Source organism: Larus michahellis, chromosome 18 (genome assembly GCF_964199755.1).
Source record: "Larus michahellis chromosome 18, bLarMic1.1, whole genome shotgun sequence".
Taxonomy (NCBI): Eukaryota; Metazoa; Chordata; class Aves; order Charadriiformes; family Laridae; genus Larus; species Larus michahellis.
In genome coordinates, this window is record NC_133913.1 from 4,346,525 (window position 1) to 4,360,283 (window position 13,759).

Below are 13,759 nucleotides of genomic sequence, written 5' to 3' on the forward strand. Positions count from 1 at the left end.
ACAAGGAAGTCTCGCTCCATGACTGCGTACACGGATTTCACTTTTACGGCTAGCAAGCAGCTATCTTGGTTCTGAGAAGAGTTAGCAGAGACTTACCTGCGGAGTTGTCATATAACTGTTCTCCAAATTTCAGGCTTGCCTGGAAGCTAAAACCATGAAGTAAGAGACAAACTTGGCGGGCTGTTGCTGCTCTACATATGCCCAGTTCGGGAAAGATCAAAAAGAACACGTGCCAGCATTGCACATCAAGCGAGATGATCCTAAATCCCAAGATACAAAGGGGAGGCCTGGGCAGGTCACCTCACTTCTGCCTTAGCTTGGTTTATGCTTCCTGACAACGTGCAACAAAAGCTTTTGTCACTGAAGGCAACGAGAAGGCTGTCTGCTGGAAACCTAGGCTGCAGAAAGTTTCTTTAGTAAGTGAGTGTTATTATGCCATTTTGCCAAATGCACAGCCATGCTTGCACCGTGTCAGATGAAGTCATGTTTCAGGCTGCACGCTCTTACACGTGACTTCATCCCAACTCACCTTGCCTCAGAGCGCTCGGAGGGCCCTGGCACTGACTGAAAACGCTAAGAAAATCATGCTCACGCTGACTTGCTTTTGGCATTGCCAGAAGTGATCCAAACTGGAAATTGCTGAACTCTTTTTTTTTTTTTTTTTTTTTTAAAAACCTATCAACTCCATACAGGTTTGGAAGGGAAAACCAAGAATATATAAATGTCCTCATCGCACAAGTCAAGCACCTTCGTGGATTCTTTGCCTTAAGCGTATGCTACGTCTAGACCCCTGGAGAATACCATGAAGCTGAGCACTAGCAGAAGGCAGCCTCAGATAACATGTCACTCTTTTCAAGGAAGATGGACCCTGTGGGCATGCTAAGCACAGGAGAGAATAAAAACCTCTTGCTCGCCCCAGGAGGGACCACTCTTTTAAGCACTGGTGTTGGGACAGCAAAGATTGAAATTTGAAAGTTCTCTCTGGCAGGTTCTCAAGTTACGGCATCGTTCTCACACAAGAACTCTCCGTGCACTAGCAAGAAAGTGGGATCGTCAGAGACCAGCATTTTAACAGGACAGACAACAGATCTGACCCCAGTGACACAACAGAGCTCAGAGATTTAAGCTAATCAGTACCCCAGAGGTAGAACTGCTGTTCTTCATGCACAAAGAACTTGGACCACTCTGGTGGGGAAAAGGAGAATGAACTTCCCCCATCAATAAAATCATCTCTGACACAGACTGATGTGAGAAAATGATTGACACAAAACTCATTGTTTAAATATCACTCAAGGGAAGGGTCAGTCACAGAGAAATCAGAGATGGAAATCAAAAGAAGATTAAAAGCAGGCTTGGAGAAGAAATAAGCAAAGTGCATTGCAGATAAAGCTGAACATCCTTCTAAGCAACAGAGGAAGATGACACAGCTAAAAAGTAAATCTTGCCATAAAGCCACAAGAAGAACCTTAACAATTTAAAAGGCACCAAAAAGGCATCAGCACAGTCAAAGGAGCTACTCCTCTTCTTGACTCCATGTCAGTGGAGTTGCTGAGAAGCACTGTCAGGAGCACATCATGTTCCACCTTGACAGGACAAACTATGCCATGGGTGTACTCTGCAGAACCCAAAGAACTTCCAGCTAAACCGTGGATATTTGTGCTGTAAGCAGTGCGGAGGCACCCATGACCAGCGCTTGAATAGAGGCATTCACAGCTATCACTTGGGTTTCCTTCACATCTTCACTTACAAAGAGAGGAAGAACATTCAGGATACAGCAGAACTGAAACAGAGCTAAAGCGTTCCTCTCCTGAGCACGTTCGCACACAGCTGGAGAACTACCCACAGTACTGGCACAGAAAAGCCTCACTAACAGATTGGGCAAACTTCAGTAGCAGCAACTGGAAGCATCCCTTACAGGATAAGAAACAAAGTTCAGCGATTCACTTCAATCAGTAGTTACAGACCGACTTGGGACTGCTGACTCCTTTCACTGGAAACATTATGTCTACTACAGGTGGCATCCTCTGCTGTGGGAGACAAGCTGCATCAAGCTGCAATCTCATATCCAAGAGATGTATCATCTAGTGAGCTATACCTGTGACTGTTTGTGCTGGATGGAAATCTGTTTTTGGGAAGTGCAGGAATGCTCAGTGTTCCCTGATCCGGTAGAAGATGGGCTGCCTTGCTGGGCCTGCAAAAGAAAGTCAGCGTATTGTTATATGCTCCTCAGCGTGATCGCTAGTGCCCATGCAGATACACTTATCTTTACATGGGAGGTGCAGCCTGGCCTGGGTACCATGCTTTCACGTTAAGGTTTAAGAATGCTGTAGAGATTTAGTTCGTTAAAACAAGAAGAGTCAGTTTCTTTCAAGAAGTCTGGCCCAACCTGCTAAAAGACAAAGCTTTTAAAAGCCTAATATAATTAATGTCAGCTGAGATTAAGCGAGGCCAAAACAAACACTTCTCACAGCAAGGCTATACCTCATTCTTTTGCTTTTGAATCTATCAGATTTAGCCTCTCAGATGCTATTATTGTGATCTATGTAAGATTTTGAGTCGTTAACTTAAAACTCACATCATTTTATTAAACAAGCAAAGCCTGGGACCTAGAACTCTTCACAAGGAAGACGAACTTACCAGAAGATGGTAGACTTGGTCATCAATAAACCAGGCTGCACTTGAACCACTGTTTTTGAGCAGAAAAGCTTCAAATTCCCCATGCCTTAACTAGAAACATCCTCCCTTGGGATTCAAATCTTTTCAGAGCTGCTCACCGAGACAAAAGTAAAACAGAGGCCACCTCCCCTCTGTGCCAGCTGCTCATTCTCTAGCCGCTGCTTCGCCAGCATCACCGACATCAGCGTTGGCAGAGCAGAGTGTTCCTCCTGCGGTTCCTTTGCTGTGCTGCCGTCTACCCCATACAGCGGCTGCTCCACTCGCCGCTGTAACACAGTCAAAAACAATACAATGAACTTTTTTTTTTTTTTTAAAAAAAAAAAAAGCAATTCTCTGACTCTGCCAAAACTGTTGTCAGCGAAGCAGCAGCTCAGGAATGGGCAGGCAGCACGGTGAGGATCTGATAACTCAAACAGGACTCCTGGAGTGATTGTTCCAATGGCAGACATCAAAAAGTACATGAAGTTTACAATTAAAAAAGTCACAAATGAACACACAGGACATAATTCCTTGTCAGTTAACACACCCCCTTCCTTTGTATATATATGTGTTTCAGAGCCAGTGGGGCAAACCTGGTTGTAGATCCAGAAATCTTAGTGCATTGCAATTTTGGTCAATGCGTTCACAATTATACTACTTGACCGTTTTTAAGGACTCATTTTAAAACAGCCAATGTCACGATACATTCATTATTCTGGTGAAGTAAACTGAGTCAGAACTGCTAAATGCCAGCAACCTAACCATGTCGAGGACCCAGACGTCACGGTAAGCTCATTTCTGTCATTATAGCTGGGACCAATTTCCTGCAAGACAAGTAAAGTACTAATGTGTTTTCAAAATCTTTTAAAGATGCATCGCATCTCTTAAAGGCCAGCTCCATTCTCCTGCAGTAGGCTAATTTTGCAACTGTGATACAGGAACTGGGTTCAATAAGAACAAGAATCATCTGAGCTACATTGATTACAGCACTCAGAATCTCATTGCCCTCACTTTAAAAGCCAGGCCATCACTGATAAAAATTGGCAGTCTAGATAATAATCATCTAAGTCCTTCCAAGTCGTAACTCTCGGCCAGGCATACGCCACATAGAAAGTAAACAGTCAGGTCAGGCTTCAGTTTTTCTTAAAAACCTAAATTGCAACCTGAAGCATATTTCGTGGCTAGCGTTCCGAATGTCAAGAGCGTGCTTTCTTCCCCAAAAGAATGCTTGTATATGAGAGTAACCACAGAAGAGTCTGAAGACCTGCAGATCATTCTTCTGATCAAAGGAGAAGCAAGGCAATTCAAAGCAGTCAAGAGATTCGAAGACAAGAAGTAACATCCTGAAGTCATTACCATTCCTCCGCAAGTTCTGATTGCAGAAGATTTCCAGTACAATACAGATTAACTCACAGGTTTGGAGGAGGTTTGTCTCATCGTGAAAGACATTTTAACACTGCTCTCTTCCTAGACCATACCGACATCTGTAACGGGTAAGATACTCAACCTTCTCCAGTTTTCACTCATCCCCCTGTTTTTTGGGGCTTAGTTCAAACCACTGATATTCAGTTTGTAAGAAGAGGACAGATCTTACAAATGCACGTAATAATTTGTTATGAATAAGCAAACATTGTAGGTCTAGCTGCAAGAGTAAAGAACAGAAGATAAGAAACACAAAGAGCACCTGCGTAAGGAGAGACACAACCTGGCCTAGCTGAAACGAGCGGAACATCGGTCTTCCCCTCATGAGAAATACTCTGTTCAAACTTTTACCTACTCAATACATACAAGTAGAGAAGAAAACCACAGGAAGAATCAACTTGTCCCATTATAAACACCTGCAGGGCATCGCATCCACTGGAATAAAGAACTGTCCTTAATACCTCACGCATCTGCAACATTCAGAGATGGCATTGCTTTCATTAACTTCTCTTTAAAGAGGTGTATTAGTGAATTAATAGGACAGGAGAAAGGGCTGTTCAATTAACCAATATATTATAATTTTTGTAAACATCAAATATATCTAGAAGCATATCTGATGTCCCTTAAAGCAGCGTTAAAAGCTTCCAAAATCTAGCAACATATATTGAATTCTGAGCAGAGCATTCAGTGTTGGGATTTAGTTCAGTACACATTCGTGAACTGTGCAAAGGTCTCTGCAGAATAATGTAATCAGGGAAGACTTTGCATTTGGTTTTCGGAATACGAACCTTTCCCATAATGCTCCATACCTTTGTGACACTCAACAAATGCCAAAAATTTTTTAAAGAGGGACCCAGGCAACATTCAAAACTAGAGATCAGACACCACAGCCTCTGAATATTGCTTTGCTAGCTGAAAGAAATGTCTTTAGCTGCTCTGTGCTAAAATGGCTTAAAAATACCGGTTATTTCTTCACATTCAGATCTTGTAGAAATGCCGAGACAGCAAAATGGAATTACATAACAAAACAAAATAGCAACAGATGTGCATGTATACGCATTTCTTTGCAAGCTTTTGCTAATGCTCCTTACAAGGCACACATACGTAAACAGAAGTAAAAGACCTTCCCAATATAGTTAAAATATGCACGTTTTTCAGTACACCCAAAGGGTCCAATCAAGATCAGAATATCATTGTACCGGTGGTACACAACATACGACATACTCCCAGCTCCATGGAGAAGTTCGTGAGCTACAACAGAATACAAGATAACTAATATGTCAGTTCCACCTTTTATTAAGGACAGCGATCTATCTGTAACCACACAACATGCTAAAAACATTCCTCTTGCATGCCTTAAGATCAGATGTTCGCATCAGTTGCAACTGGACTAGCCACTGCTACAGGGTCCTGGACATCTGGCTTTGCTGCTAGAACCCAGTTTCAGATTACAAAAAAAAAAAAAAAAAAACAAAAAACTGAATACAGAATAAGCCACATCACTCACCAAGACACCCTTCTTTCCTGTTCAGAACCTTTTATTACCTGTCTGAAGCATGGCCACCAGCCTAATCAATGCCATACCACCAGCTCCGTCCCCGGGGAGAACACTTACCGGCAAGGGGTTGGATAAGGAATGCTGCGGTGACGATCTGGCGACAGGCGGCACACTTCTACCGGGACTGGTTCCTGGGCCACTTCCCCCAGCAAACTGGCCAAAGGAACAATTTGATTATCAGTAATTCCACAGAGATACTATATTTAAGCAAATTTAACAGAGACAGAAGAAATGCATTAATCTTAAAAATGAAGCCTTATAGGCTCAAGGGACTCATTTAAACAAACTGAATATAAGTTACGAGGAAAACCTTAAAATTGCATGTACTCTTTTCAAAAATAACAGCAGAAATACTTCAGACAAACATTCATATTTGCATGGAGTACATTTTTCTTTTTAACACAAAAAGATATAAAGCCGCACACTTGGCTATAGATCTGTTATTTACTGTATAGAATTAGAAAGCCCACTCCCAGTGAGGAGACGTGTCTAACTGTGCACCACAGGGGCGGTTAAGAAACGTACACCTCCACCGAAGCACCTGCGCCAGTCACTGCTGAAGACGGGATACGTAAGCAGCTGGGTAACTGGTCTAGTTGGTGCAGAAATTCATATGGTCCTGCACCTAAAAACCTTTGGCCAGGAAAGAAGTAAGCGCTAACAAGCACTTAATTTCTGACTCCAAGCTACTCAGCAAAATAAAGAACAAACATAAAAGCTAGAGCTCTGAATGGTGCAGACCTAGAAAAATGCAATTAAAAGAACGTTGATTTTTAGAGTGTCCATCGTTATTTTGGGGAGGGGTCTCTGTCTCCTGTGTGGTGCCAGCTTCCCACGGTAAGCTTTTCTAAAGGGGCAACCCCCAAAACAACCTCCTGCTGAAATCAGCATGACTTTGCAGGTAGGTTCTTTTGCAGCACTGGACCCTTATCGAAACAGGTTTGTGCACTCGGATAGCCTCACCTGAGATCCAGGCTCCAATGGAAGTCAACCTCAAACCTATACTTATGTGGCTGTTCTTTTAAAAAATTGCTTTATCAATTGTTCAAAGAAATGTGAATTTAAAAATCAACTTCCAAAATTCTCATATCCTCTACCTAAACAGATCCGAGCATATCAGGTTAACATCGTCAATCAATGACTCCAGTGCTGGATCAGTAACACAAATCGCATTACAGACTTCCATCTACAGATTTTACATAATGGGAATTCAAGCAGACTTCTCAGACAATGCAAAGATGCTTACCTCAAAATAATCACTAATTTTATGTCCTCTAGGAGTGCCTTTTCCTAAAAAGCAAAACAAAGGATGAAAATAAGAGTTCATATTTTTAAGAACAGAAGCTATGATGCCATTCTAAAAAAACTATTCCTCTAGTTTGACACTCCTTTCACTGTAGAGAGGTGCAACACCTATCACAACAAAAGCTTCTGCACAACAAAAGACTGCCCCAGGGTTACAGCTCTTGTGCTGTTGTTGGGAGGGTTTACAGTTGACAATTCAATTAACTCTCAATTCCAAACATGTCAAATCCAATCAAACAGCATTTGCACTTGCTAAAGTACTTAGAAAACACTAAACATCACTGAATGTTGCATGGGTTCTGCAGAATTTCCTTCAAGATAAGGACAGAGAAAAGGGTACTTTTAGTCCTCCACCTTCAGATAAATTACTGCATATTAGATCTCTCACTAACATTACCGTAAGAGTTAGAGAGATAATTAGTGGTGGCTTAATACCAGCTCATTAAAACTTAGCCCTTTTCTCTTATTTTAATATATTATCAAAGCGGTTCTGTCAACACAATCCCTCGATGAAGAACAAAGGAAACAGAAATCTGCCCCTATGCCCATTTGCTAGAAAATCTCCACTTGGACACGTTTTTTCTTTCGTACTGCGAGACAGCACTGCCTGCTTCATACTTGAGCACAGTTTGTTCTCTATTTGTTATGGTGAGAACTTACTCTAACGAGGCACGCGTACGTCTCAAAAAGCAAGGAAGAGAGTACAGTCTGTATTTTGAAGCCTGGCTGCTGTATACGTAGCGTCGCGGGACCGAAACAACACTCCAGAGAAGCCATGTTAAGCCTTTGGGCAGTCTGTCCCATAAAAATGCAATAGTTTGTGCGAATAAGCTGTGGACGAGTATTTTCCTGCCAATGAGGATAACAAGGCTCCCAGAAGAGAACTACACCATCATGGAGTAGTTTATAACAAGCAGCCTGACACACCCTTGAGAAGAGCCATTAGTTTCCTAGGACACTGACTGTGCAAAACGTGCACAAATTACCAACCGTTCAGAAATCCTGCAGCAGGGTCAGGAGAATGAATTACCTTGACTGGTCTCATACGCTTCTGCTTTCCTTTTTCTGTTCCGCTGGTCATTCTGTTTTTTCTCAGGAGTCTGTTAAACAATACTTCAAAATTAACATTTCTGCAGTTATTCCAAGATTTAAAGAAAATACCAAAAACACAATAATCTGCTCCATATCCCCAGTGGCCATTTCGCTTCTCTGGTGCATTTGTTTCTACTGCTGGTACTTAAAGAAACAACTGCTCTCAAACAGCTACTACCTTCTGATATCTGCGCTGCAGAAGGGAGAGAACACTGTTAGGAATGAGGTTAAATTTTTTTTCCTATTTCAGCTGCAGCAAGCCAGCCTCTACTGCCTAGTTACCTCACATGGTTAGCAGAACTAGTTCAAACACTTATAAAAACCCGTATAAATCATTTCACAATGATTACAGTGCGGGTACAAGAGGAGTAATGACAAGAGGTTTGAGTACAGACATCTAAATTTGCGGTCCAGTGGCTACTCGCCGTCTACCAGGACAATTCATCTTGTCTCCACCTAATGTTTCTTCCCAAAGCTCTTTGCAGATGGCTACAAGAACTGTCCTGTCTACTGGTGCACAACTTCAACCTTACACAAAACAAGGCAGAGCTCCCCAAGATGGCGGCCAGGAGGAAGCTGCCACAGATGCAGCAATTCATCTGGACTTCTCTCTCATTCAAGTCAAGGGTTGGTAACACCTGCCATTTCCTCCAGCAACCAGAGACCCCGAGGGGCAGTTTATCTGTGGACAGTGATATATTTAAGCACAGGCACAATACAGAGCACAGGTGGGAGGCCTGAAGGCTACAAAAGCGTCACGTCTGCACAAGGCTAGCAAGCCCAGACACGTGAGAGTGGAGGAGACCCTGGCATGAGACCCTGGCGTGGTGCTTTCCCCGTCACCAGAGTCACTCGTGTGGCCAGACCTGCTGAAAACGTTAGGAAACACTGGGCTAGAAGCAGCTTACTGAGGTTGCTGGAAAGAAAGATAGCTTGTCATTTCCATCACCAACGTCATTTTAAAAACATCTCTTATCCCAAAGGGTCCCAAATAATTTCTGAGCTATATGCTTTACAATCACTGCAGCCACCACTAAACTATAGCCTGGGGGCAGGAAGAAAACCACAGTGTGCAAAACACAGCTCTGGGACAGGGAAAGCCATGGCCAGAAAGTTTGTGGTAAACCTAAGTTTCATGCTCTTTGGAAACCAAAGTCCAAAGTACCCCGTTTAAAGATCTCTGCCAAAAGACTTGCACACAGTAAGCACAGAAATCAATCTACCTCCTTTAATAGGATAACAAGGATAAAGCTGACACAGCCAGAATCTAAACCTGGCTGTGTCCCCAGGGGATGCTGGACATCTACAGGCCCAAGTTACCAGCTGGACAGTCACCGACATGTTATTGTTCTGGTACGAGGATGGAGGGAATGTTAAGACAAAGGTCGCTATTGTGTCTGCAAAGACACTTTTTAGAATGGGAGGACTGAAAACTCCATAATTATCTAGAGACTTGCTGTACCAGCTCCTGTATCTGTAAAATTCAGTGACATAACCTCCTCACTGCGTAGTGAAGAGCAACTCATGAACAGCGTTGGCGTGACTATAACACCACAGGCTCCATTACAGCCTCCATGGAACTGTAAGCATATTAATGACATTCAGTTTAAGTTGTTTTTCCATTCAAGTACTTACATAACAAAAATTACACACAACTTTATCTGTTACAAACTGAAAAAGCAAGGAATGGTAGATTGGATTATGTCAGCTTGGTCAATTTAAATCCCTCCACAGAAGTCCATTAAAGAAACCAAGTAAAATTAGAACAAATACTCGGTTTTCCACTATTAACTATACTTACTTGTATGGAGTTTAAGATACTGCGTTCTCGAAAGACTTAGCTTCACCAGACACCTCATATCAGTACTGCCATATAATAAGGGGAAATATGATCCAAAACTTACCTGATAACCGTGTGGGAAGTTCTTTAAATGCATAAGAAAATGCATTTAAATTTGAGATTTTGCTTTAATTTTAAAGTAAAAATGTAACTCTACAGTTCATTTTGCTGCTTTAGCAAGTGTTTTGAAATAGTTAATCCTAAAGCAGTGAGATTAAACAGGGACAAAGCATCAATTTTCACCTCCCCACACTTCCACAGAGCAATTCATAAAAATGCTCCGGTTTGTACAGACTTCTGCAAATTCACATATTTGATAGGTAAGGCAAACTTTTCCATTAATGCTCTCTGGCTTTTTATTTGGCCAACACTGTATCCAAACCCAGGAAACAAATCACAATGCAGCTGAAAATAATTTCATAAGATGAGCTTTAGGAATGCCGTTCTTTCGGGTTTGGGCAAAATCTGCCTGCTACAGTGGGAAGCTTCACAGCATGGTCCAAAGACTGTAAAGATCCAGACTAAATACTTTCACTAGTCCCTTTTGCGCCCGCTCACTCACACACAATTTCTTCTATGTTTTGAGTTCAATCATGTCCACCTTAAGCCCGATGACCACGAGGATTTGTGCCTGCTTACCTCCAATTCTTTATCACTCAGAGAACCCACGCTGCACAAGCTCTGGTTGGAAGACTCACTATTTAATGGACCCTAGTGAAAAATAAGCAAAGACTGTTAGAGAAACAACTTCCATACAAGGCAGATACGTCCTATCAAACATTGCATCTCTGGGCTAACTACGCTGCTCTTAAGTCACGTGGATACAGCAGCAACACGGGTCAAACACCCAGGCACATGATGGGGCACTAAAAAACTTCAGAAATGGCTTGGAGCAAGACGGAAGTTGGACTGCCCGTTGGACGGTCTTTTCTCAGTATACTGATCCAGCCTCTACAATTTCTATCTCAATTTATACCCTAACTGCTCAATTTAACCACATCCACAAAAGAGCCAAGGCAGTATTCATAAAAGTCTAAGACAACCGGTTTGAGAAACAAAACTTCTGATTTGTTGAGTAGCAGTAGTTCCAAGCTCGGCTCTTCAGGCAAGCATCTGCTTGACCCTGGGCTAAGAATTGAGAAGCATCTTCCATCTGGCAAGGCAGCTATTACCGTTATCAGATGCTGGCAGTACTGCTGATTTTTCTTTAAATGTGAAATTTTAATGCTTTTTTTAACACTAAGAAAATGAACAAGTGAAAGTTGTGTTAACAGCAGTACAACTGGTACCCATAAGATGATCTTTCCCACTACTTTATGGACTCGTGGCTGACCTGCCAACAGAGCAGTTGCTCCTACCAGGCTAAAACACAAATTCAAGAGGCTGGAATAGATTAACCGAAATAGTATCCAGGTACCTACGAGCGTCTGCCTGCATCTTTGCAGGCTCCACTGGATACACATCTGCATTTTTACGTATCCAAGCAGTTTTGGGAATTATTTTTTAAAATCTCTATCAAAACTGGTTTTAAAAGGAAAGAAAAGTGAATCATGCAAAGTCACTGTGTTTTATCCTAGTGCTCTGACATAAAAGTATCCTCCTACAGATCTAACTTAAGAAATCTAGACAAATTTGACAAAGATATAAAAACAAGATTCACATTTACTGATGGAATGTATTAACAGGAAGAATGACATGATAAAGCCACCTCTCCATTAATAACTTGTGAGCATCTTTTCCTAAAGATTCATTCTATTTTAGCGTTCTTATTTTTGCAGTAACCACTTCCCACCAATCAGTCTTTCCTCAAAGCAAAGCCACTTCTCATTATATACTTGAGCAGAAGACTAATGGGAGGAGTGGGGGAGAAGCCTTAACACCACAGAGAAATCATTATTTTTGAGGGTAGCAGTTCTCCCTTCCCCATTTATAAGACCAACACCACCATCAAATTAAACTTGTGACACAACCTAGCTGTTACTAACCCCAATTTCCAAGCAGGCATCCGCAGAAAGTAAAAATTCCGTTTACCTTCTGTATTACACTGTGAATGTTAACTACCAGATGTGTTTCTCCTAAAAGGACACGCTTAGTTGCTTCAATAAAAAAACAACAACAACTTGAACAGCTCAAGAAGCTACACATTTAGGATTTCCTTTTAAAAGCAAATTACTTTAAGAAAAATTGCAGATGATATTATTTAAGCCATACCGTTACTCCTTCAACTCATCACACAAATAGCTCAAGACCAGAAAGATGTTTTACCTCATCTCTTCAGCAATACAAAAGCTTAAAATTTAGTTGCTTTTTAAACAAAGCAGCAAGCTTCCCCACCACCCAATGCGATGGCTCACAAATCTTATAGGTACAACTCTTGGTTATGCGAGGGATTTATTCCTTGGCTGACAGGACTTAACAGAAGTGCCAACACTACCCTTGCCCACATCCACATGAAGGCCTCATTGATTAAAAAAAGTTAATATCTTATGGCAAGTGGCAGCAGAAAGTTAATCTTTTCACCCATGTAAAAAGCTTGTTTGTAAGCTGCACAAATGCTGTCCTCTAAAATCTTTCACTTCCTCTCACGAACTCAAACCCCAACAGCACACGCAAGACATCCACCTTCTGTGCAAGCGTGAAAAGCTTTATCAGGTGCAGGAGCATCTCAACAAATGAGCGTTTGTGGGTCTCAGATGGACAGGCTGGGGTTCTGACATGATGAAGATGAAAGTGAAAGTTGTTTCCATTTTTGCTTAAATTTCGCTGCCTCCGTTTTGCACATGGATAGCAAATGACAGGAACAGCTGCTCCCAAAATGCCATGTTTGAGCTTTTCAGGAACACTGTGGTTGAAAGGGTAAGTCAGTGGCTTACGAAGGGCCAACGTTTCGGCCACGACCCTAGGTACTCCAGGCTAACCTGGAGAAAGAAACTGGTGAGGCTGCCTACAGTTAGAAACGATCCTCAGATTTTTTCAGAGATACGAGCTTACCCTCTCCAGTACAAACAATCCACTCAGACGCATCTGAATGTAAAGTTCTGGAATGCAAGCAGCTGGAAATATGCCTAATACAAAATCCACAACATTTTTCTTACTTCCAGTACTACAACTACCTGTACCGACTATTCCGCATGGGAGATTTACAGCTCTAGCAGTTGGAATCAAACCCGTTTTTTGCATCAACAAAAGAGCAGTTCAGTTCTGACCATGGATACTTGAAGAGCAAAACACTTATTTTTCCTTTATTTTAAAACTTCCTCGAGAAAGCACACTGACAAAATTGTAAAATTGAACTCAGCCCAGTAGTAGAAAGGCTGAAAAGGAACTAACTACGTAGTTATGGAATCAGAGAAGAACAGCTTGTCAGATGTCTATAAGTATCCAGCCAGTTCACTGTCATGTGTATTGATATTGTGAAAAAACGCAGAATTAAGTTTTTGTGGGCAAGTTTTGACCCACAAAAATTGCACGAGCTTTCCTCTCCCTTGAGGATCTTCTAGAGGACCTTCCACTGACACTTCTCTTAATGTAAAGGATTAGGCCTATCTTACAGACAAGCAGCTGAAGCATCTTGTTCACGTCAAAGTTGGCAAAAAAATTCCTCTTGTTTTGAGGAATTCCGGCTATGGAAACACAAATTGTTCATTCGAACGTGCTGTACTCGAAGCAATAAAGATGCAATACCTAGGAGGTTTAAGGAACATGGCCTAGTCCTCAGCTGCACCTCTTCTCACCTAGTTATGCAAAGAAAGGAAAAGCAAGTTTTCCTGATCGTCCAGCTAGATATCTAGTTCCACACATAACCTCACATTATCAACTGCTTATAGCAACAGGTTTAGACAATGGATATGAGAAACCATACATCTGAGCACCTCCCCCTCAACTAA

The 13,759-nt window shown here is 41.8% G+C and overlaps 1 protein-coding gene across 13 annotated transcripts in view; it reads right to left on the reverse strand.

Moving 5' to 3' along the window:
- TLK2 (tousled like kinase 2) overlaps positions 1-13,759 on the reverse strand; it is a 45,072-nt gene that overhangs the window by 23,082 nt on the left and 8,231 nt on the right. For 8 of the 13 annotated variants that reach the window (XM_074561702.1, XM_074561699.1, XM_074561700.1 and 5 more), the window contains 6 exons: positions 10,512-10,583; positions 7,971-8,040; positions 6,882-6,925; positions 5,693-5,788; positions 2,775-2,942; positions 2,096-2,191 (listed from right to left, as the gene is read on the reverse strand). In XM_074561702.1, coding sequence (XP_074417803.1) covers positions 2,096-2,191; positions 2,775-2,942; positions 5,693-5,788; positions 6,882-6,925; positions 7,971-8,040; positions 10,512-10,583 — 546 coding nt within the window. The remainder of the gene's footprint in view (positions 1-2,095; positions 2,192-2,774; positions 2,943-5,692; positions 5,789-6,881; positions 6,926-7,970; positions 8,041-10,511; positions 10,584-13,759) is intronic. The other 5 variants (XM_074561705.1, XM_074561706.1, XM_074561707.1 and 2 more) reach the window with 2 other exon arrangements.